Genomic DNA, 26,607 nt, shown 5'->3' with positions numbered 1-26,607 from the left:
TATATTTCGCACGTGTATTTCTTTTGACAAGGTCTTCCCCTGCATACGATAAATTTTGACCCTTTGACCTTGACCCTGGAGGTTGACCTTTTTTAAAAAACGTTGACCTTGACCAAAATTTTTGAATGGTTGGTGCTTGAGCTTTCATATTTACCAGGTATATCCATTGACACAAATCCTTTCTTTCAGTAACAACATTTTTGATCTCTTGACCTTGGAGTTTGACTTGCATTTGAGAAACTTTAACCTTAGCCATAAGTTGCCATACATGCCATCAGTGTTTCACCAAACACATTTTGGTTTTTTTTGTTTGCTTTTTTTTGTTTTTTTTTTTGTTTATAAAAGAAAATACAGAACATAACTTTTACAAATGATTTATTAAAAGTTCTATTAAAGTAGATCAATTAAATGTAATCAATGTCATAATCATGTAAAAGAACACCATAAGTAATGAATTTTTTTTTTTTTTTTTTTGTATAATTTCTTCACTCTCTGTCCTCTTCATCATCATCACAACTTCTTCTTCTTCTTCTCAAAAGCCTCCCTATCACTTTCCTTGCTTTTATCATATTTTTTCATGCTTTTTCCAATATGCATTTAGAATGTACACACTGAAAATGAGTCAGTACATATGGGAATGGTTTATGTCCAGCTATAATGAGGTTCCATTCACAAAGTGTTATTCTGAGGGCCAGGATCAGAGCTGGGGAAAGTGGAGATGGGGAACCCCCAATACGTGGGGGGTCCAAACACCACCTCCACTCCTACAGCCATGGTTTTGGAAGAACAGTCACTTTCAGGCAGAATTCACAATGTAAAATGGAAAACATAATAACGGAACCATTCCCGGCCAGCTTGCAGGAACTACTTCCTTTACTTACAAGTCTGCAGACTTCTGCAAGAACAAAAAGAAAGAGGTAAAAAAAAAAACATAAACAGTTAATAAAATATATTATTTTACTACTTTAATACAACGAATTTAGAATGTTATCAATTCCATGTACTGAATGTACATGTATATTTTTGTCTTACTTCCATATGGCATGTCCGTTGGGATGCGGTCATCAGGGGAAATCAGGCCGGAATCTGGATTACCAGATTATGGGGATGTTTACGACATCCATTCAGAAACTTTCTTTCCAACTGTGTCCTCCCCTCCTTTGCAACCTGTCAAATATGAGTAAAACTCTTCATTTTCTGAATAATTTTTTTCATGGTTTTAGATGTTCTTTATCTTTTAAATGCGTGTCTACGAGAAAACCATGCAAAATCCAAATTTTATTATGAAAGGCATTGTGATCATTTTGACTGATTTTATTGTTTCTGATTAGCATCATGTGTCCTCTAATAAATCCCAGTATCAAAACTGTCAGGTACCTTTGGGGATCCCTATTATAGCCCTATATTCTATTTTTAGCACATTTTATGAAAATATTTTGAAAAACACCCATAGATTAAGAGAAAAAAATTGCAGGAAAAAATGCACTTTTATTCAAATGTTACATATTAAATAAATTTAAAGGAAGTGCTCTAACTAGAAATATTTTATTTAATTTCATTTATCAACACTGATTCTGTAAAAGTGGGGTCTAAAATTAGATTAAATCAATGTGTTTAAAATACCACTATCTTTAGAATGCTGTAAAAACCCAAGAAACGCTTAAAACATTATAAATATCAGTTTAATTGCAAAAATCCTTCAAAATCAATATATAGTTAAAAGGAATTTGGTTGCAAATGGCATTATGCTAATTTAAAAATAGATTGAAGTTGGCTGAAACTATTAGAAAAATTATCTCCCTTAGTGGAACTCTCCTTATTTAAAGGAATTAAAAGTGTGATGTCTTAATGGCAGACGAAAAGATGAAGTGTTGATTTGAGGACAATATTATGATAAAAGATCTCTAGCTTTGTTGAAAGATTGTAAAATAGATTCAGCTGAATATACAAGGTATTTTAAATGCAGCACATAAGACATTTCTGTCCGTGAAACGCTTCTTATCGTTAACCATCTTGAACCATACAGCTGTTATGGGACTTGGACAGTCTAATTTCTGTAAACATACCTACATGTACATGTATGTGTCAAACACAGAAATATACTTGGTCTACACTGGAAAAGGAAAAAAGAACATGTTGTCACCCATACCTGATAGGGGAGACGCTATTATGCAAACCCGTTAACCGAGAGGGTCAAGCTGAATGAGGTTTTGCCTGTTGGAACTGGTAAGAACATTATACAGTTTAAAAACTTAAGGAATTTTGCTAAACCATTGAAATTAACTTAATTTCTGACCTTAAAGTTTTCAGAGAGACACTGTACATGATATTTGGGTTGTCAATAAGAAATGAAACAGATTTATATATATAAAAAAAAAAGCATGTTGGGGGTTCCTCCCCTTAGTGAAGGTTGAGAGGGCAATACCAGAGTAATTGGGGAATTATGTCATTATAGGTGAAGAAATTCCCCAGTCCCACAGGTCTTAAGGACAACCCTATACATGTAAATATAATATCACAAAGTGATATCATAATTGGAAATATTTACTGACTTTGTGTTTATAGTTTGTGAAAACCTATTGATATCAAGTTTATACAACTTACATGTCCAATCTATAATGATTTATATCTATCAACTAATTTGATTCCTAATTGTTACAGGTATATGCAAAAGATGTATAGAAACACACTTTAAAAAATCAGTATGGAAGTAAAGCTGAAGGAAGAGCTTAAAGGTACATATACATATACTGTGTGTTTATAATTATATGTAAATTTTAAAGTTTTATCAAATTATTTCTAAAATTTACTCAGTAGCTTATACATCAAGTTTCACTTATGAAGCAAAATTACCTGCTTTTATTATGTTATAGCTGAAATACATGTAAAAAGTGAAAACTCTTGAGCAGAAGTCCACTTGCTAATTCTTGTTCTCATTTGAGTATATTTAGTACTCACATAAATTAAGGATTCTACTGTAAATGTTGATGAATGGCTTTTACACTCAATAGTTTCATAATATTGATCATTTCACATGTAAATGATCCAATCCTGTTTGGAAATAAAATTTCAATTGCATATTGTTTTGAATTAGTTCTAAAAATAAAATCTCAAGTGTGATTTCTGTTTCATTTTATGTGTACATAACTGGTTATAAGTATTCATGTAACTATGAGGATTATTAAGTATTGTATAGTTAATATTAAAATTAATGTTTATTCTTTAGCAGAAATGTGTTCCTATTGACAAGGCAACAATTGAATCAAACCAAACAGGTGATCACTTACTGTAATATAATATAATATTTTTAAGGTTCTACATAATGATAAAGATAATGTCAATGTTTAATATCTCAAAAAATAAAATTAACAAATATGTTTCATTTCCACACTGAAAAATATAACCAAGTGGACATTGTTCTCATGCAGTTCAATGACATGAACCAGAGTTTGTACATGTGGTTAACATTTTATAATGTATACATACAAGTTACTATAATCATGATAATATACATGTAACTGCTCATTCACATTACTGATAAGTAAAATAACAAAGAACAATTTATGTGAAGTAAGGTCTAAATGGTGAAGATGCCTGAATATGTGACTGATAAACTGAAAAGTCCAGTCCATATAGTTCAAGTTTTGAGCTTTAAAATTATTTAATTATGATTCATTCAAATTGTTTCAGCATTAGCATTTTTAGCATTAACTGTAATGTATAAGGGTATATATACTTCATGGCTTTTTCAATTATTTTACAGAGCAAAGAGTGGAGGAAAATGGAAGAAGTCATGGACTTAACAGAAAACATATGACCTAATACCTGCAGGTAACAGCCTCCACCCCCCCCCCCCCCCAATAAATGTTTATTGGTCTGTCCATTGGTCATTCTGTCTGCACATGTATGTACTATAACACTTTAATTTGGGAACAATATCTCTTAAAGCCTTTGAGCTTTTGCAATATCATTTCATATCACAACTCCTTACAGCCTAGAGAAGATCCCTATTGATTTGAGGTCAAAAGGTCAAGGTTGGAAATTCCTACAAAACAAAAAAAACTCAAATAATAACTTTAGTTTCCCTTGAGCTTTTTCTGTTAAATTTTATATCATAATTCCCAATGACTTAAAGAAATCCCCTTTGATTTCAAAGTTAAAAGGTTTAGTTGAAAAATTCATATCTTGCAATAAATAATGTCCTGGTGATAACTTTGGTTCTCTTTGAGGTCTTGAATTTATTTCTTTAATAAAAAAAGACACCAATTGACTTTAAGGCCAAAAGCTGAAAGGTTAAGGTTGACCTTTTTCTTTTTCCATCTGCATTTTTTTTTTGGTCCAGTTCTTCCATCCTCATTTTTTTCCATAAGTGGGGGCCACAATTCTCTGAATTAGCTTGTTTTATATTTGGATCATTTGCAGGTTTGCATTAAACTCAATTAGCCATTTAAGGCATTTGGATCTCTTACAAAATAGGAAATAAAGGTGATTCAGGCTAGCATTGCCAAGGTCCCTTTGTTGTAAAATTGAAATTATTCCCTAATTCCCAATGTCATTTAGAACATCAAAATACATGCTCTTTTGCTTTTGGGTATAAATGAAAATTTACTGTACTAAAATGTCTTCTTTGATTATCATAATTATTGCAATATCAATTATGAACTTTAATTCAAACATCAATTTGTCATTGCTTTTACAGATTTTGAATTCATATCATCAGTGCATATAAATTGGTCAAAAGATGAAAGATCTCAGCATAAATTGTTCAATCATGCAAAGCATATCCTGTCAAATGGAGATTACCCTCCCTTAAAGTGCCAAGTATCTCAGAAATTGGACTATTTGCAATACTGTTCAGGAATATTTTACAGTCAGTACATTTAGCAATAGGGCCTGTTGCACCATGCCAAGGTACAGAGTTGATGCTTCAAGCTGTCGACGGCATTCCAAAGGAAAAGGATGAAACTTTTTTTTAGCTCACCTGAGCCGAAGGCTCAAGTGAGCTTTTCTGATCGAAATATGTCCATTGTCTGTCGTCGTCGTTGTCGTGGTTGTAAACTTTTCACATTTTCATCTTCTTCTCAAGAACCACTGTGCCAATTTCAACCAAACTTTCCACAAAGTATCCTTGGGTAAAGGGAATTCAAGTTTGTTCAAATGAAGGGCCACACCTTCTTCCAAGGGGAGATAATCATGAATTTGTGAAAAATTGATGGCATCACCTAAAAACTTGTCAAGAACCACTGTGCTTGAAAATATGAAACTTATATGGAAGCATCCTCAGGTAGTGTAGATCCAAGTTTGTTCAAATCATGACTTCCAGGGGTAGGGTGGGGCCACAATGGGTGATCAAAGTTTTACTTAGGAATACATAGGAAAAAGCCTTTAAAAATCTTCTTCTCAGAAACAGCAAAGCCATGATTGATCATATTTAAAAGGAAGCATCCTCAAGTAGTGTAGGTTCAAATTTGTTCCAATCATGACCCCCGTGAGTAGGGTGGGGCCAGAATGGTCGATCAAAGTTTTGCATATAATACATGTACATAGGAAAAATTTGTAAAAATCTTCTTCTCAAGAACAGCAAAGCCATGATTGGTCATTTTTATATGGGTGCATCCTCAGGTAGTGAAGATTCAAGTTTGTTCCAGTCATGACCCCCCCTCCCCCCAGGGGTAGGGTGGGGCCACAATGGGTGATCAAAGTTTTACATAGGAATACATAGGAAAAAGCCTTTTAAAATCTTCTTCTCAAGAACAGCAAAGCCATAATTAGTCATATTTAAATGGAAGCATCCTCAGGTAATGTAGACTCAAATTTTGTTCAAATCATGACCCCCCCCCCCCCCCCCAAGAGAATAGGGGGGCCATAACAGGGGATCAAAGTTATACAAAGGAATACAAATGTTATATCAATAAAAATTGTCTTGTTAAGAACAGCATAGCCATTATTTGTCATATTAATTCAAATATTATTATTTTGCTTTATTTCAGTGTAGTAGCTTCAAATGAGTTTTTAATTTTTTTTTTTTTTTTTTTGACAATTTAAAATTAGAGATCATCTTAGTAATAAGATTTTTTATAATGTTGCTGTCTTTAAATTTTCTCTGTAAAAGTAACATGTACATGTACATGATACATTTGGTATTTTTCAAATGCAGTTGAAGGAATTTAATTGAGCATTGTCAAATATTTCATTTAAATACTAGTTGTGTTTTTATGACTTTATGGTATTAAAAAAGACATAAACTTTGTTCTGTTCATTCATTTGTATATTTTGTATAATTTTAGGGCAAACAAAATCAGCATTTGTATAAAATGTTTTGCATGTTTAAAAACAACTTTTGCAATGAAGAACTGTATGAAATTTGGGCAACACTGTGAAAAAGTGGATTTTATTTACTGATGTGTTCACACTTTTGAACACTCTCTCTGTTAAACTTGCAATTTTATGTATTTGCAGTTTTTGCAATGTGCATTTTCATGCTAAGGGATCCTGTAAAATGAGCCCCATAGCTACATGTATAACCAGTTCATTGCTATAATACATTAAGCCTTGTCAAAAACTCATGATTTTTAGCTCTACTGGTTAGAGACCAGAAGAGCTTATGCGATAGTAAGGGGTTGGTCGTCTGTCTGTCCGTCAACAAAAGCTACTCCTACAGTTTTGGTCTGATTCCAATATTACTTGGCACAAGTAAAGTACACTGAGATACATAATTTTTTTTATCGGATTTTGATTTTGATGAACGGTGTTGCTATGAATACTAAAATAGAAATTTCTGTAAAATTCTTTTAAAATCTACTCCCCCTTTAGTTTTAGTCAGATTTCCATGAAAAGAGACCAAATCAAGGATCATTATTCTATTTATTTCTGTTGCAAAGTCAAGTCCAACTGCTACTTATCTCTTCCTTTGTTAGAAGTACAAACCAGTAGAGCTACAGTCTCGAAAAAGACTTCTGGTTAAACAAATATTCAAATCATGCATCTTTGTGACATTCTGGATAAATATAAGCTAATTTCAGTCATGAAGATTGAAGGTCATGTGCCTGAAATGATTTAACGTTCAAAATGTAATCACTCTAGTCCAGTATGCCTTTCTACCCAGATATTGTGTAATTTTGCTAGGGTGAAAAAATCAACTAATTCAAATGTGCCACCAAATTGCCTGTTATTTTTACTTAAATATCTTAAAACAAATACTTCTTGATAAAAAATATAATCACTGAAGTGTCTCTTAAAATTCTATGCCTGTTTTTTCTACAGAATATCCCTTAGAATTATTGTGACCTTTTTGCACTTGCAGTTCTGCACTTACAAGAGTGAAAACTCCATTAATTTAAATTTGCAACCAAAATCCCATTAATACTAAATAATATATTTAAAAACAATCACTTTTTAAAAATATGAAATCAATGGAAGCGTTTCTTGGAATTTTATAGCTGTTTTTCTGCAGACTATTCAAATATCTTTATTTCTTACAATTATCGTGACCTTTTTGCACTCGTAGCTCTTCACATTCAAAAAGGTATGTGGAAAAAATTCTGTAAATATTTTTTTCAAAGGTTTTAATTCCTTAAATCCATTAGTTATGAAGATATTATGGAATTTTTTTTATACACAAACAGAATATGATTGTACAAAAGGTGTTATTTTTCCATACTGGGTATAGAAATAGGCTGACGATAAACTAATTCTCCCTGTATCCATGGTAACAAATCAAATGACGTCACCAAACTTACGCAGTAAGTAAGTGACCTTGATCTCACTTTGTATGCAAAGTTTCAAGAAATTTTGAAAAACTTGCTTTCATAGCATTCTGCATGGTTTTCTCGTAGACACGCATTTAAGAAGTTATCATAACAATAACAGTGAATTACAGTATAGTAGTCTTCCAAATTGTATAAATTCACACATGGAGTTTGAATTGACCTTGACTTACCTGAACTACAACACAACTAAGGTCAAGGTCCTTATGTTTCCTACGAGCATTTGCTGGAATCAGGAGGAACTGCTCCAACTTCATTGCACTATCCACCTTAAAACAATGAACAAGAATTAATTCCAGATATAATAATAAAAACTTTTTTTTTTAGCTTTGAGAATAGTGAGGTAAAAATATATTACTTTATTAATTATTTTCACATCCATTAAAATATATATAATGAACTCTACAACTTTTTGACAGACTAATTTAACTATAATTTGAACATGATGTACCTTTACAAGTGTAATCCTGTGTTCCCTGCAGTGAGCCTCTATCAGTACATGCTGCATATGGACCAGTTCATCACTCTCTTTCTCCTCTACTGGCATCACACATAGTAACACCCCCTCTGGTGCCCTACATAGAAATATACAGCATTTAAACAATACCAATAGATGACTGAGACAGTAAAATATTAAATTACTTCTAAGATGAATATATCTTCCACACATTTCCCTTACATCTTAATTGGAATAAAGTCAGCATTATGTTCATACCCTTTGTTTCTCCTCTACATGTATGTCTTATTTTAGGCCCAAGACCTTAAATTCTCACAAGTCTCTCATAAACCCCAAAGTTATCCACTCATCCTTCCTCTAAATCTCTCTCCCAGACTGCAGACTCATGTCTAGTTCTATCCCTGTCACTCGAACACTTACACCTGTAGTTCTCTGGCACACGTGTAGAGCCCCGTTGTTACTCTGCCTTTATCTGCAGCTTGTTCTATCACTTCTTTGAATGTCTTGTTCAGATCCATACTGCAAAAGAACATAAGTTTTTGACAGCTGTTGGATTTTAAATTAAGCATTCAGAATTTCACATTCAATGGCAGAAAATTTGGATTTTCTGACTGCATCTAATTATAAATACTACAAAATTAATAGCGAAATATTCATGATGCATATAGGTGGTTTTAGTGAAGAGTTTCCAAAATCTAAAATGCATTTCCCTAAACACGTGTCCGTTCGCGCTCAATAATTATAGCATGTGATTTCTTTCAGAACTTTTACCTTTTGTCTTCTGTGGTATTACACTCAGTTAAAGTCATAGTATTCCAATATTTCACACTTATGCAGCTTCTTCTTCAAACGATTCCTTGGTAGCCGGTAACGTGTATCTCTTCTGAACTTTGTCTTACATTATGTCAGCACATTCTTCCTCGTGTACTTTGACCCTAAGAGGGGAGGAGCTAACAGAGTTTCTCGCCATGTGATTTGATAATTCGTCGGTTTAAAGGTCAATTGTGCCATGTTGCTAGCTACCGATGATGTCATAGTAAACAGATATAAATAAAAACACATGGAATCCTATAGTGAATTTGATTATTTCTGCATGGATGGCTAATTTTGCTGTTGTTAAGCACATATTAGCCTCAAAATCGTATCGTTCAAAGTAGAAGGGTATCTTCTGCAAGTATTGCACCATTACCGGATGTGGCCTAAATTTGGGATTTCTGGGCCGGGGATTCCCCCATGTCATTTCATCATGCCAAAGCATGAATGAATCCGCCACGTGGATTTGTATTTCATTCACGGGATAGGTGTGAGGAATTTACATCATTCAGATGACAAACAAACATACATGTATTATCAAAGCAAGACAAGTGGAGGTGCATGGGCTACAACGCTCAAACAAATATTGAGATTCATATATACATTTGCACATTCATTATCCTATTACCCAGCTAGCACAAAAACATTTTTAAAATGTTTTAAAAACATTTTCAAAATGTTACAAAAACATTTTTAAAAATGTTTTAATCACGTGATTTTGTATGGTTTTTTAAACGTTTTTAAAACATTTTAGCACAATGTTTCAGCAAATGTTATCAGAACATTTTATTAAAATGTTAAGAAAACATTTTTAAAAAATGTTATAATCACGTGATTTTGTATGGTTTTTTAAACGTTTTTAAAACATTTTAGCAAAATGTTTCAGCAAATGTCATCAGAACATTTTCCTTAAATGTTATTAAAACATTTTTGAAAATATTTTATTCACGTGATTTTGTATGGTTTTTAAAACGTTTTTAAAACATTTTACCCAAATGTTGCAATGACATCTCTTTCCTGAAATGTCACTTAACTTTTTCATTAAATGATATCAACATCATTTTGTATGAATTTAAAAGTGCTTTTCATACATTTCATCTTAATTATAACTCTCAAAGAATTAATCACAACTGATATGAATTCAATTTTTATAAATTTTAATACAAATCCTTATTTAATATGAGAAACATATTTTAGTTCCATTTCCGGTACAAGTTCTGAGTTACTGTATTCTGTTTTAACCCGACAGGTATTTTTAAAGGAAAAACATTCATTCCATTCCATTTGTTTGAATTTAAAAACAACAGAATCACATAAATCCTTCCCAATAAACAGAATAAACAGACCTAGATCACTGTTATCATTTACGATCCCGCAAAAAGCATGTATCTACATGTACATGTGTAGGTTCCACAGAGCGGCGGATCTACTATGTAAATGAAATCGCACACATTGATAAACTTTACAAGGAGTCTGTCCTCGGAAAAAATTGAACAAAACGCTCAATCTTTTCTGTAAAGCAGAACCTGTAAACATAGAGACAATAGTGTTTAAGTCATCCGTCTACATCATATCTTTAAATAATGAAAATATACAAGAACATTTTTTTAAATCATAAAATCACATGAAATTTTCCCATTTGCATTAATGAAAAGAATTAGAGTTGTTGCATGTTCATAACTAAAACACACAAATATTATTGAAGAGCAATGATATTTACGTACAAAAAAAATGCTTTATCAGCTACAGGCGGTTCTTTCAAATGTGGCGATTTGAATGAAATTCAAGTCTGTTGATGGAACTGTCATCTAACTGCAATATGATTTCATGTTTCAATAAAAAGATATTTTGAGTAATGATCAACATAAGACAAGGAGGAATATTTATTATTGCCTAAAGTATTCAATTCAAATACATAATACCTTTGTTATTGCTACACATATGCATACAAAAATACAATGATGTACTGGTAACAGAAAAGTCACTTTTAAAAATAATCTTTTGAAATTTCTGATGAAATTATACTCACAAAGCAGGTTTTCATAATCCAGCGCTAATTCTTCTGGCTTATATGATGCAAAAATCTTGTTTGAAAATCAGCAACAAGAAAACGCGCACAACCTGTTTACCAGAATTCAAATTTTGGCCTAGATAAGCTGCAAACCACTAAACACTGTACGCGCTGCCCAGCAGGAGAATTGCATAACAAGGTTATCATGACACTGAAACTGACCAGTGAGGCCACTCCTAATCTGCTGCCTTAGTGTATATGATGCAAACAAAGGAGATCGTCAAAAATCAGGCTGTGTTAATTATTGTAATCAGTTTGCTTATTATTTGGTTTTCTTTTTTAAATTAAAGTATCTTTAGTTTATTCAGTGAACTTTGTATTGATTACATGTCTGTCAACCTAATAAGAAATTTTGAAAAAAGAAATAAAAATACTGGGATAATGTTTTCGGAACATTTTTTAAAAACAATTCTTCATTTAATCTCAATCCTCTTTGGATATTCTATTTTTTTTTTTCAGAAAAATTGGGTTAGTCATGAATATTTTAAAAAACATTTTTAAAAAATTACATTACTAAATATTGCATCAATGCTAAATAAAATGTTTAAGTCTTTAAAAGGACAAACGTTATAGTCAATGTTCTTAAAACATTTTTACAACATACTTTGAAAATAAACAAATGCATTAATATTAACAATGATATAAATGTTTTAAAAACATTTTGAAAATGTTTCTATAGAATGTTGCATAAATTACAAATAAAATATCTCAGTTGTCGGAGGAAAAAAACGTTTTGTTCAATGTTTTAAAACATTTTCACGACCAACACTGAAACATTTAAATATTAAACTATAAGCAATATTAAGAATGTTTAAAAAACATTCTGACAATGTTCCTTCGAAATGTTTTAGAAACGTAACACTACTATGTTTCATATATATAGAAGAGGAATGTTTAATTCATGTTTTAAAAACATTTTTATAACGTAATATGAAACTGTTTAATATATGCAAACAAGACATACCTTTGGAATCATTTTTAAAACGTTTCAAAAACATTTTATAGAAATGTTCCTTAAAGATTTTAATTTAACCTTTTTGAAAACATTTTAAAAATGTTTTTAAAATGTTACAATGGGAAAGAAAAATGTTTTAAAAACATTTTTAAAATGTTTACTCTGAAATGTTTTGAAAAAACCTTTTTATAACTGCAATAAAATGTTTTGAAAATGTTTTGTGCTACCTGGGTATGTCGCTGATTTAAAAAAAAAAAGTATATTGTCTAGTGAGCTTTTATGTCAACTTAACAAATATCAGTTCTTTTTAGACAATTCCACATGTACGTATTCAAAATTTTATTCCCATTTGAACTGGCAAAACTGAATGTATATAATACTGACACATAAATAGTCTACATTTCAATATATTTAATTCGACCAGTTATGATGCCCATTGAACAATCAATTTATAGGCCACATGTACAAAGAATTAACTGATTAAGGATACATAACACGAATAAAAAAAATCCATGGACTGATATATACATGTCTTTTTTTTTTTTTTTTTTTTTTTTTTTTTTTACTGATTTGCCTAACATAGATTACATATATAATAATAGATCCATGAAATATAAAGATCTCTGGTGTTTAAATATGCGAATTTGTGCAATTTTCTTTATAAATCTTCACTAATTTTTGCACACACTTAATGCCTTTAGGCCACAGTACAGTGTATATTAATTCTTTGTTTTACGTCCCCAGGAGGGTAGATTTTCAGAAAAATCCGTTAAAAACAACACAAGTTCGTCAATTTTCTCTCTATATTTTGGAAATATTGGAATTCAATCAATTTTGAGGCTACAATAGTTTTTGAGAGAAAAAGACCAAATAAAAAAATACCAAGTCAGAAAGCAAAATTTAAAAGAAATTCAAGCGTGTTGAATCATATTAATTGATGCTCTTGTTTTTGACATAATTGAATAAAGTACATGTACTTGAAAATAAAAGAATAAAAAACGTGCAACAGCTTTCTTTCTCATTTATTAGTCAATGTTAAATGCTGATTATAGAATATGTTTATTGAAATGTGTTTGTTATTTGGTCGGACTGGAAGATATCTTTTTAAAGAATAAAGGGACGTAAAACAAAGATATTTTTTACCATGGTCTTATTACAAAAGCTTATAAATCTTAGAGAAAGCATATAGACCGAGCACGAAGGCCGAGGTCAATATGATTTCTCTAAGGTTTATACCCATTTATGCTGGACAGGAAAACGTTACAAAATATTTTTTTTTCGTTTGTGAGACCTACATGTATACTAGCTGGAATACGCCGATATAATTAGGGATAATATACCAGTCTATTTAGTAGATAAACTTGAAGGTGTACAACTCGAAGCAGCTAGAATAGTTACAGGAGGGAATAGAATGGCAGCTAGATACTTGTTATACAAAGAGACGGGATGGGTAACCCTATCGAAAAGAAGAGAAAATCATCGTTTAATTCAATTCCGCAAAATACCGGTATATATATATATCATAAAAAGCCCCCTGATTACTTAGTAAATATTGTCTCCGATTCTCATAGTTACAAAACTAGACAAGAAAACTCACTACAAGAAATTCAAACTAGAACTCAACTATACTATAATTCCTTCTTTCTCAGTACAATATGTGTTTGGAATAAATTACCTTTGGTGATTCAAAATAATCCATCCTTTTCGAGTCTCAAATGATACTTAAATTCTAGTTTATCTAGAATACCCAATTACTTCTTTGTTGGGAGTAGGCCTGGTCAGATTTAACATACGAAACTCAGACTCGAATGCAGTTCTTTGAATTTACATATGTTTCGTAGAAATCTTTGTATTTCTCCAATATGTTCATGTGGTGAAATTAAATCTATCGCACATTTTTTTTTTCATTGTAAAAATTTTATAAGAGTGCGAAATAGAACTATTCTTACAATACTTCATCCTATTACTTTATGATTCACAAAATCTTTCAGAAAGGAAAAACCAAAATATTTTTCTTGTAGTTCCAAACTTTCTAATTGAAAGTAAAAGATTTTAAAAAACAAATATATATGAAACGTTTTCAATATTAGTACAATATTAGGTTTCATCTACGTACATGTTCTCTCACTTGTTGAATTTGCAGAAAGAGGGATTAATATAAGCCTCATGGCTTGTTTCCCATTTCTATTGTATTTATTACTAGTGTATTTGTAACTTTGTCCATTTTGTCAATAAAATATTGTTTAAAATAAACACATGCAATTTACGCTTCCCGATATCTTCAATTAAACAGAATACTTATGGGGGCTTCTTATAGCTGACCATATTCCTATTTTCAAATAATGTGAACCCCATTCACTTTACATTTATATATTCATATAAATTGGAGGCTTCTGTTGATTTTTTAGAATTTATTCAATATCAGCTTTCGACCATTGAAAGGTTAATGCTTAATATGATTAAAAAATTGTGTTAAAAAATCATTATTGAACATACATGAACCCTTTTAAAATATCATGAATTCAATTTGCTAACATCAAAAATGTACAACAATTAATACTGTGTGGCAATTTCGTTGTTAACAAGGAGAAACTTCTTTAGGCTATCCGAGATTAATTCTACGTTTAACGTCACCTAAAATTAAATTTCAAACAAATGAGGTTTCATTCATAGTATGAATTAAAATATTTGAATAACGTGTAGTCTTGTGTTCAAATGAACTTTTTTAGTAATAAACTGTCGGTTAAAAAGATAGGCTCTATGAATATTCCAAATGTGTTTCATAAGGAGACCAATGTTCTCTATTTCTATACGTAATACAGATTTCCGTTGCGAAAAATGAAAGCAAAAACAAAAAGATTTGTTACTCGCGCAGGTGAAGCTAATTAAACTTTAAATTAATTTTGAACAGTTTTAAACCTGAAACACCTCGTTCAGTAGGAAATATTTCATAACAGATACAATCACAAATATCACATACATGCAGATTTACACAAAAAAGTCAAGTTTCACATTCGGGCTGTTGGACACATCGATATTGTATAAAAAGTCAGTGAAAGACTACAAGACCCTTTGGCAAGAAATCTTCCGGAGATCATTCTCTGTGAGAACATCTGATATTCACCGGAAATGACGTACACTTTTGACATGGAAGTCATCTTGAAGCCCTCTGGAATCTACCTCCGTTTCCGTGCCTCGGCCTGGCGTTGTTCTTCCTCTTCCTTCCGTTTCTTTGTTATTTCTTTCATTTTAAGAACTAATTCACTGCAAAAAAATTATAATAAATAAAATCGAAAATTTATTTGTTTACTCAGCTGTGGAAAAGTTTTCATTAATATTCCAAATTACTCACAATTATTATGGCCGTAGGAACCGGGGCACAAGGGGGGGGGGGGCTGTGTCCCCCAATAATTTTGCAGATGTATAGATTACTATAGTAAACATAGATACTTTATGCTTGTGCCCCCTCAATAAAAACGCCTGATGACCTTTATTTTTTTAATTTTTGGTAGTGCCCCCTCAACTGTCAACTGAAAAATGTATGGCTGTGCCCCCCCCCCCCCAACTGAAATTGCTTCCTACGGGCCTGATCATGACTACATGCATACAAAGAAGGGACAGTTTGTCGATGGTCTGTTAACTACGAACCTAAAATCTATATCCCCATCTCCATCAATGTCTATAAATGTAATTAGTGCATCAACCTGGTACGAGGAGAGTGGAATTTTTGCTTGCTGAAAATAGAAATAGATTTATAAGCAAACTGTAAGGTCAAAGGTTGAATTAAAAAACTCTTCAAGTTTTAATGGATGTGTTTTTTTACTTTAAATATTTGTCTTCCCGACGATTAAAAAAATAGACTCATAATAACTATGATAACTGTATGGTTATTTCACTCAAATATTCTAATTCTTCTACTCATTGGATATTTAATATCAGGATTTTGTTTGTACAGGTACAGCTTAAATTAAGGACAAGTGTACCTTGATTCCTTGGCGGAACTCATCATAATCCACACTATTACTTCCGTCTTCATCGAACTCGGCAAACAGCTTAGCGACCGTCAGTTCCTTTTCTTCAATAAATTCTTTAATTATCCATAAGGCTTCCTCTCCCATGTCCATAAAACCAGCCATTTTCCTCTTACCGTACGAGTCCGTGTATCCGTGAATCACTTCCAAACTCGGATGAATGTCTTTCAAAGATTCCAATTCTTTTAATACTGAAGAACCCAGCATCACGTCCTGAAAAAGAATTAATTGAAAAATGTTTACCTATTAAAGTTATTTAGATTAAACTATTTTTCTTTCTATTTCTTTAATAATATTACAAATGAAAAACTTTTTGTTGCAGTATGGTCGAACTTGCCCAATCTTTGCATTCCATTATATATTTCTTTTTTGTCTGAGTGAAAACAAACAAGAGTGAGACCCCCTACCCTTCATATCACTGTGCATACATATATACGTCATTTATTCAACACAGAGGCGGAAAAGTGCTTTAAGCATCGTTTGCAACCCAGGGAGCCTGTGTTCAGTTCAGTTTATTCTCTCAAAACCATGTAAATTGTACAAGAGGTACAAAAACATACCGGTATATACATATAATGCATATAATACAATGCGTCAAGCAGAAAGAGTGATTCAAGTCTAGCTCATAATAATGATGTTTAAAATATTCCAGCGCGTTACCATTTTTTTGTATCCAGAAAAGGTAGTTCTTTTTTTTAATTATATATTTTGGAAAATAACTGATTTCTGAGTAGCTACAGACTTAGCATAGTTTAAATTTTCTACAGGTTAAAGGACAAAACTAAAAACTGATTTATGTGTTTTCAAGTGATTTACGAAACTTACATGTTTTCCCAGATTAGTGAATTCGAGCAAACTGTACAATGTATTACAGTAAAAAAGACTAACTTGTTTGTTATAGATCGAGAGCGCTAGAAATAATTTAATTAAAGCTCTCTTCAATATAAAAACTTGCTCATCAAAAGCTTAAGACTTCCAAGACTTTAACTACAATAATATAGTCCCAGACGTAAATTCATCATGACGTCACTAAAATTGTACAAGCCATAGAAAAACTTACTGATAAATCAAGAACAACTAGTGCTAAAGACGGTATTTCTTTTAGAAGATCCAAAGACAACTTCACTGTGTCTTCTTTTATGTTGTTTCTGCCAATCTACAAAAAATAAAATGATAACATTTTTCGAAGATCAGTAAAACAATAGAACAGGAACATTGTGTACCGGATATACTGTAACTCAACTTTTATTTGCGTATGAGCAATTTCCGCGAGTTTTGCGACCGTCATAAAAAACATCCAATGCTAAATTTGAAATTGGGTGAAGTCTCTGAACCTCAGAAGCAGCTGCTTTCTAGTACGTACCCGTAGGACTTCTAAGTCTTCGTTTTTCTTAAAGGCTCTCATGACCTGGGCGTAACCTTTATCTCCGATGCGCGAGCAGGAGATATCGAGTTCCGTTAACACGGCATTGTTACTCAGGCAGTCAGAGAATGCATTGGCCCCCTCATCATCGATACCATTCCACGAGGCGTTCACTAACTTCAGCTTCATGTTATCCTGGTTATTATGAAGAATTCTGAATTTTAGTGACATATTCTAAAAGTGGCTCCATTGGGGACAAACTTTAATCTAGTGTAACCAATAGATATTGCTAAAGAAAATCCAAAAGACACATCTTGCTTTTTTGGAAGAAAATTTTTTTAAGCCTTTTAATCAGGTTACTTTGCAAAATGCAAGTTAGTTCAAGGATTTGTGTCCCCTTTCCTTCAAAAATCCGATAGACCTACATTCTAGGTATAAGTTTATCACCAATTTTTTTCTATCTGATTTGCGGAAATTTAAAATTTATAATAAAGAGTTTGTATCCATAAATGAGTTTACACCAATATTCTTTAAACTGTTTTATAAAGGTTGTTCATCATTGTTACTTATTGTTTGTTATTAGGAGTACGTCTTTGATTTTTTTCTTGATAAAAATATGACAAATTAAATGAACTTGCTATTTTTCTAAACAGCCCCTACTATGGAATAGTTTTTGTGCTATTTGCCCATGGTGAAATAGTCATCGTAGTATTCTGTTATTCACCAGAGCATTCCCTTTCCCTCGCCTTTCATATTGGACTACTGACTATCCGAACAATAACAAGTTAATTGTCCCCCTAAACATCAACTATGATTTCCCTTGGCTTCGCTGTCTTGGGGGACAATAAACTTGCTATGGTCCTCATAGCCAGTAAATAGGTGTATAATATTTACTCTCAATCCCCTGGCTAAACATTTGGCTCCCGGTACTCTGAACTGATTCCAGCTGATGTTAAGTTCTGTCATGTTGTTATTTTCAGCTGAAATAGAAGTTATATAAATACCAGGTGGAAGAAAAATGTATAATGTTTGTTGATTCTTTCTTATAACGTGACCATTTTAGTTCAAACAGTGTGTATTGTACTTCAAATGTTTTAAAGCTATATCAGCTATCTAACTTTCTAAGCTTGCATATCATTCTTTCTAGCTTTCTAAGCTTACATATCATTCTTTCTAGCTTTCTAAGCTTACATATCATTCTTTCTAGCTTTCTAAGCTTGCATATCATTCTTTCTAGCTTTCTAAGCTTACATATCATTCTTTCTAGCTTTCTAAGCTTACATATCATTCTTTCTAGCTTTCTAGCTTTCTAAGCTTACCCGGTACATATCATTCTTTCTAAGCTTACATATCATTATTTCTAGCTTTCTAAGCTTACATATCATTCTTTCTAACTTTCTAAGCTTACATATCATTCATTTTAACTCTCTAAGCTTACATATCATTCTTTTTAACTCTCTAAGCTTACATATCATTCTTTCAAAGTGAGGTCCAGCAATATCACCAAACTCGTTTCGGCTGATGTTAAGGTATTCCAGGGCGGGGTGGGCCTGATAAGAGAAAATACAGATTGTGTGAATTATTCATTGATAACTTAGACAGGTGTGGGGTTCTATTCGGTTAACATTTTATGGTGGATACTGACCTCTAATTCTTTGGTAATAAAAGGTGCGTCAAGATCTGTGAATTCGTTTCCTATTAAAAGAGAATTAATTCATATACATTTTGTCTCAATATATATACAGAAAACAATTCTCTGAATTCCTGTCGTTCTTGTTTGTCTAACAATCGGTACATAGATCAGAACTTTGTATGTAGTCAAAACATTTGACATCATTTATAATGACCGATATATGACCTTGGCCTCTAAATTCAGACATAAACAAGATGTGCTTTCCTGGGCTTATCCATTATAACCTCATCATATGAGACTGATTATCTAGTTATGACCTTGACCTCAATTTAATAAAAATTAGATTATTTGATCCTCTTGCCTAAATGGCTACACAAAAGATCTTGTTAATTGAATTTACATTGACCCCTTTTATTTATGAACCTGAAATAAATCAAATGTTTACAGAGATCGTATTAAAACTGCCTACAGTGATGTAAAAAGTTTTAAAGAATTCAGTGTATTATATTACATTCATAATCCTCCTATTAAATGCTTAATAACATTTTTACATATATAAATGTATTTGAAACAATGTTTAATATATACCTGAGTAAATTCCCTGTTTTATAGACTTCTATTGTAAATATACCTCAAGCATGTATACAAATCGGACAAAACTCACAAACCCTTTCAATATTTCTAAATATTTGATTTTCTGTCTTCACTTTTAAATAGTTTTTTAACGATATGTGCTTCTTTCAACCAGTGACTTGAGGTGATTCAGAATTGTCACATGAACTTAAAATACAGAAATTAGCTTTACCGATATTATACCTTTATTTTCTTACCCGATATGTTAAGTCGCTTTATCCCTTTGTTATCCTGTAACATCATACCGATTGCTTTGGCACCAAATGTTTTTAAATGATTGTCAGAGACGTCCTATATAAAAAAGAAAATCATTTTTTAATTCATAAAAGATTAAAGAAAAGTTCTTCTGAACAAGTTTTTGGTTCATATGTACGTAATTGTTTCGTGCTGACAGGGCCTATATTTATGATTTTGTCCATTTCAAAGAGTCTAGGTTTTTTAAGTTAGAAAATGCATGTTTAAGGAAACTAAATATTTTAATATTAGATCTTAGATCATGCATACAAGGACTTGTCGTACTACATCAAATTTAGTAAGACCTAGCATATTACATCGATGATGGGTTCTCCAGTACCTATTTGAGAATATTTGCTGTAGATACATGTATATTAAATAAAACAACACTACAGACAGGGAATTACGAAGACTTTTCTTACTGTTGTTTAAATGGTAAAAAATCATGCTACTAGAGATAGTATTAATAAGACTTGTCTAACTGTTGATACACGTTTAATAAATAAAATTATACTATATAAAGAGATTTACTAGAACTTCCCTTTTTGTCGATATATTAGATAAAATCAAACTAAAGATAGATTTTCTCATATTTGTTTTACTGTATATATAATACAATCCTACAATAGATAGATTTACTAAGACTCGTCTATAACTTTAGATATATGAGATAAATTCCTACTATAAATAAAGTTTCTGAGATTTGTCTTACTAGGTCTGTAATTGTGAGGTTCCTTACTATAGATAGATTTATTCAGACTTGACTTACTAGATCTGTAATTGTGAGGTTCCTTACTATAGATAGATTTATTCAGACATGTCTTACTAGGTCTGTAATTGTGAGGTTCCTTACTATAGATAGATTTATTCAGACTTGACTTACTAGGTCTGTAATTGTGAGGTTCCTTACTATAGATAGATTTATTCAGACATGTCTTACTAGATCTGTAATTGTGAGGTCCCTTACTATATATAGATTTATTCAGACATGTCTTACTAGATCTGTAATTGTGAGGTTCCTTACTACATATAGATTTATTCAGACTTGTCTTACTAGATCTGTAATTGTGAGGTTCCTTACTATATATAGATTTATTCAGACTTGTCTTACTAGGTCTGTAATTATGAGGTTCCTTACAATAGATAGATTTATTCAGACATGTCTTACTAGATCTGTAATTGTGAGGTTCCTTACTATAGATAGATTTATTCAGACTTGACTTACTAGGTCTGTAATTATGAGGTTCCTTACTATATATAGATTTATTCAGACTTGTCTTACTAGATCTGTAATTGTGAGGTTCCTTACAATAGATAAATTTATTCAGACTTGTCTTACTAGGTCTGTTATTGTGAGGTTCCTTACTGTAGAAAGATTTATTCAGACTTGTCTTACTAGATCTGTAATTGTGGGATTCCTTACTATAGATAGATTTATTCAGACTTGTCTTACTAGATCTGTAATTGTGAGGTTCCTTACAATAGATAGATTTATTCAGACTTGTCTAACTAGGTCTGTAATTGTGAAGTTCCTTACTATAGATAGATTTACTAAGACTTGTCTTACTAGGTCTGTAATTGTGAGGTTCCTAACTATAGATAGATTTATTCAGACATGTCTTACTAGATCTGTTATTGTGAGGTTCCTTACTATAGATAGATTTATTCAGACTTGTCTAACTAGGTCTGTAATTGTGAAGTTCCTTACTATAGATAGATTTATTCAGACATGTCTTACTAGATCTGTAATTGTCAGGTTCCTTACTATAGATAGATTTATTCAGACTTGTCTTACTAGATCTGTAATTGTGAGATTCCTTACTATAGATAGATTTATTCAGACTTGTCTTACTAGATCTGTAATTGTGAGGTTCCTTACTACAGATAGATTTATTTAGACTTGTCTTACTAGATCTGTAATTGTGAGATTCCTTACTATATATAGATTTATTCAGACTTGTCTTACTAGATCTGTAATTGTGAGGTTCCTTACTATATATAGAATTATTCAGACTTGTCTTAATAGATCAGTAATTGTGAGGTTCCTTACTATGGAAATATTTATTCAGACTTGTCTTACTAGATCTGTAATTGTTAGTTTCCTTACTATAGATAGATTTATTTAGACTTGTCTTACTAGATCTGTAATTGTGAAGTTCCTTACTATAGATAGATTTATTCAGACTTGACTTACTAGGTCTGTAATTGTTAGTTTCCTTACTATAGATAGATTTATTCAGACATGTCTTACTAGATCTGTAATTGTCAGGTTCCTTACTATAGATAGATTTATTCAGACTTGTCTTACTAGGTCTGTAATTGTCAGGTTTTCCTCCATCATCCTTTGTATATACAGGATACCTGTCTTGTCTATGTTGTTACCGCTGATGTTTAATGAAGTCACTGTCGAGTTAATCTGCAGTAGAAAAAAAAATAATAATGTTTATTTTCTGAAAACTGTGAAACCTATACATGTACATTTCAGATAAATAAATCAAGCAACAGAAAATTATATACACATCTGTAATCAAATATAATTGTTATTGTTACAAAACGCAAAAATAAAAAGAAATTGTAAAACATCAATAAACATGAAATTCTAAACAGTTGAGTGATTTGGGCAGAACGAAACACTACGATGACGATTTCAAGTAAAGGAGAATATATACAGTGGATGAAAATATAATTATGATGATGATTTTATGCTAGCAGAACATGCTTGTGTTAAAAGCAGGATTCGACAACGAACAGTGATCATGTTCAAAAGTCCATTTAAAACAATACAAATTTGGAGCAGAGTCAACAAGGATCTCTGAAAATATTACAGGTGGGACCAAGTGCAAAGGAGGAGTTTATAGCATACCCTGGCGACCGGTCACACCCGCCGTGTGTCCTTTGTCATGATCGAGTAAACAGAAAAATCCGGAGATAATTCAGTGTGAAAATACATGTAATAGCCTAACAACTTGTATGGAAGATGTCAGTCAATATTCGACCTAAAGACAAATTGCATTTGCAAACAAAGTCATTGTTTCGACCACAGAATTTGCAAAATGTTGACTTTAAACAATATTACTGATACTCTTGTATTATCAACTTATTTGTCAATAGCGTATTAGCCTAGCTCGTTTTAGAAATTGTTTGTACAAAGAACATCCGCTTGTGTATGGTATAAACTGGGAGACGAAAACTCCATATGCAGGTGATAATGGTATATTGCTACATAAATAAAGGAATTTGATGATAGAAATGTTTATGTCATCTCATTTATCTCACAGTTTAGTTGTAAGTTTACCATCAGTGTTGTTCTCTAGCAAAATATCCAGATATGAGGTAGATTTGTTAGACTTTGGTGTCTTTCCTTTCAAGTTCAATGGGATATATCAAATCAACGTATGAATAAAATGAATATTGTTCGATTATCATTACATGTAGTAAGTTCTTGTCATTGTAAGGATTGCAGCAGTGTTTCAAGTAGAAAATCACTTAGCAGTTACTGTACAGTAATCACATATCTGTACAACTGGCAAAATACATATTAAGATTATCACTTACCACTAGTGCTACCGACACCGCCATAGTCCCCTTTGGCCCCAGTCCATAGTGTTTGATGTCAATGTTTGGGGACTCCACCAACTTTTTCAGTACTTTAGAAGAGGGTACCACTCCCAGTTTCTGACAGATTTTTTCGTACGTTCTCCTGCCAGTGTCATCATAGGGTATGTGAGGCACTAGATGAAGCATTTTAAAATGTAAGATACTATTTGATTTCATTGATACCAAGCAGTGTAAATAATCATTGAAATTTGACATGAGAGGAGCCATGTTTTGTTTTTTTTACTGGAGGATGGGCATTTCCAATCAGGAAAATTCCCAAAAATATTTTCTGGAAAAAAGGGGGTAAAAGAAACGCGAACAACATACATTTTATATTTTAAGAGGGGTCACAAAAATAATTATGAACCAAATTTACGAAGAAATTTTTAATAAGACTAAAAATCTAAGGAAAGGGGTCCGGAGCCCCTGACACCCCCCCCCCCCCACTCCACCCTTACTTCAAATTTGCACGTACTTGTACTCATTTCCAATAATGATCTCAGTGTAATACTTGATAGTTCTTAACACAGACGCAATTATTTTTATGCAATAATGGAGAATTCTGAATTGTTTAAATTTACATTAAATTTAGATTACCTGATATATCTAAAACAGTTTCCTGATCATCTTCTATATCTTTTTTATTTTTAGTAGGTGTTCCACTGGTGGAATCTTTTGAGAAGACCTGAAATGACAAAGTCGTTAATGAACTAAACCTTTAAAACAGAAGAAAAAATCCATATTGGTTGAACATCTTCCATGTACCTCGCACTTGCTAAGGGGCAGGGAAACGAAAGAATCCGAGGTACCAGATCGTATATTAACGAAGGACAAAAACCGAGTTAGGAGAAAATCGTCCGTGTAGTCAATTCCATCCATGTCAGCGATGTGAATAATACAACCAGGCTCTAACATACTTATAAATATGTTTTTGAGAGTTATTTGATAATAGACTTTATTAAATCATAATCCTACTTGCAATGGGGTTGGAGGACCCCGTTCTTCAGTTCTTTGATAAAAATAAGAATACAGATTTTGTCCCTTACCTCGCGGAACAATACTGAATGCCAGGTTGGAGTGGTTATTTAATTTACAGAGTGAATACGACGAAAGTTAGAAGTCGTCATCTTTTAATGTTAGGGGCGGAGGAATTGTTTATCTATCAAACACTTAACTTTTCTTAAGCTTGGCTTAAACACTTTGGTACATCGTGTAACATTGAGAGTGAGATTTTCGGGATAGGTTTAAATACACCCAGGTTTGAAACATTTTACCCTTGAATGAAAACTGCAGGATTGAATGATTTACAGACACTAATCTTTTGATTTTTATGATATTTAATATATTTTCTCATGGGTTTACATGCTAATATGCTTATGAAGGCAAGGCCAATGACATGTATTACATATTATTTACTGTACATGCTGTCAAATCAACCATGCTGGCTTAAGGTTTGAATATGGCGCAAGAGTCAGTTTATGGTCACTAAATTTGTGAGTGGTGTTTTGTATTATGTACAGGATTAGATTAAAGATATTTAGAGATTTATTGACTAAACTCCCTGAGTTTTGTATATACTGTAATTGTTGCAAAATATGTATTAAATCTGGAGCAAGGCCGAGAACCGACGAATAAATGCTCAGTAAAGTACTTTCTTTATAAATGCGCTTTATTCTTTTTTTTATTTCAAACGTAATTTGTTTTTGTTTAATATACATATTTTAGAATTTTATTCATGCTTCATTTGAAAATCTTTCACGTTAGCTCAATTTCTACGAGTTTTCCATCTAGAGTTATTGTTTTGATACTCAAATTAATATATTTTAACTTCTTGAAAGTACAAATCAGTGTTTATATACTTTAATTTTGAATCAAAGTCATTTAACTATCTAATAAAAAAAAGCAGGATTTTTTTTTTTAGTAATTATGCACTAAAAGCAAACACTCAGTTTACAGTTTTTTTCCTGTAATGAATACGTAGCATACATGTATAGTAAATGATATATTAATAAAAGATATATCTAATGACTTGTTTATCTTACTACGACTTGCAAGCCATATAAATAATGCATGTGTATCAATAAACTCAAAGAAAATATGATGACATGCGAACTATATTCATTTCCGAAAATTAATTGCGATATGTCCAGTTTTATGTTAAATTCCCCTAGAAAGGTACTCACCTTTGATATGGCCTTTTTATCTGGCGTAAATCGCGCAGTGGTGGTTCCAATATACTCAGCTTTCACACTGGCCATATTTTCTCAGAATCAGAACTTTACGAAATCTTAATTTCCATGATATTCCCTGTTGTGTTAATGATGGACGAACAAATATTGCACTAAAGTACCTTCCTCCATTTACAATTTACCGAGCATTGTGACAGATTTCCGGGTAAATATTTTTATACATTCCAAAAACAAATAAGAATTCTCAGTCATTTCCCCAGCAAGATGAAAGGCTACAAACAACTGAACGTGTGTTCCCGATTTTATACGCAGTGATTATGAAGTATTGAAACACTGGATTAATAAGAAACATTCTCAATCAGATTGGTCTTTAATTATTTTCGATAGGTAATTAAGAATTAAATCTTACCTCTTCCATTGTTCAATAATCCACTCTTAAGCTAGCTAACCTTTGACACCAGTGACAAGTAATAACGATTTTCATTTAACTTATTTTGTACCACTGTCTTGTTTTACTGACTCCCATTTTAATGAACACGTTTGATTCACAATCATGCAGAGATTCTTGTGCTAACGAGGCAGAATATGGGGGTTCCATTTAAAAAAAATGATCAACAAAATCTTATACTATGTATAAAAAAAATTATCATTAGTATCAGTGTTTTTAGGGGGCTGCAACTGGCTCTCGACTGTGATTTTTCAAACTATATGTCAAATAAAGATTGTTTATAATAAGAATATGTTTATAAAGAAAAAAAACCCTCTTGGAACCAAATTAATCTGAATTCGACTTGTATTTTAAATTAATTATTGTTTTGGATGCAGAGTGAACAGATCAACAGATAATGACAATGAACTGATTTAA

The 26,607-nt window shown here is 31.9% G+C and overlaps 2 protein-coding genes and 1 long non-coding RNA gene across 3 annotated transcripts; 1 reads left to right on the top strand and 2 right to left on the bottom strand.

Annotated features, from left to right (window-relative positions):
- Positions 1-390: 390 nt before the first annotated feature.
- LOC133189595 (growth arrest and DNA damage-inducible protein GADD45 alpha-like) lies at positions 391-9,109 on the bottom strand. Its single transcript, XM_061324980.1, has 6 exons — positions 8,995-9,109; positions 8,644-8,742; positions 8,218-8,341; positions 7,940-8,035; positions 1,033-1,167; positions 391-895 (listed from the first exon to the last, which is right to left on the bottom strand). The coding sequence occupies exons 1-5, from the start codon at positions 9,030-9,032 to the stop codon at positions 1,075-1,077; spliced, it is 450 nt and encodes a 149-aa protein (XP_061180964.1). The 5' UTR covers positions 9,033-9,109; the 3' UTR covers positions 391-895; positions 1,033-1,074.
- Positions 1,681-5,986, top strand: LOC133189599 (uncharacterized). Its single transcript, XR_009721502.1, has 5 exons — positions 1,681-2,226; positions 2,662-2,735; positions 3,227-3,275; positions 3,764-3,831; positions 4,700-5,986. It is a non-coding gene; the product is annotated as an uncharacterized LOC133189599 (long non-coding RNA).
- A 5,523-nt stretch (positions 9,110-14,632) lies between the features above and the next one.
- LOC133189597 (leucine-rich repeat-containing protein 74A-like) lies at positions 14,633-24,478 on the bottom strand. Its single transcript, XM_061324983.1, has 13 exons — positions 24,319-24,478; positions 24,151-24,238; positions 23,512-23,687; positions 22,265-22,372; positions 19,920-20,013; positions 19,102-19,151; positions 18,925-19,006; positions 18,351-18,436; positions 17,457-17,651; positions 17,154-17,249; positions 16,046-16,306; positions 15,711-15,796; positions 14,633-15,326 (listed from the first exon to the last, which is right to left on the bottom strand). Exons 1-13 carry the CDS (start codon positions 24,466-24,468, stop codon positions 15,239-15,241), a joined length of 1,560 nt encoding a protein of 519 aa, XP_061180967.1. The 5' UTR covers positions 24,469-24,478; the 3' UTR covers positions 14,633-15,238.
- Between the last annotated feature and the right edge of the window lie 2,129 nt (positions 24,479-26,607).

Source organism: Saccostrea echinata, unplaced genomic scaffold, assembly GCF_033153115.1.
Source record: "Saccostrea echinata isolate AGI-Se365-2 ecotype Australia unplaced genomic scaffold, CSIRO_AGI_Sech_v1 ptg000019l, whole genome shotgun sequence".
Taxonomy (NCBI): Eukaryota; Metazoa; Mollusca; class Bivalvia; order Ostreida; family Ostreidae; genus Saccostrea; species Saccostrea echinata.
Note: the sequence above shows the minus strand (reverse complement) of the source record. Positions and strands in the feature narration are given on the sequence as shown.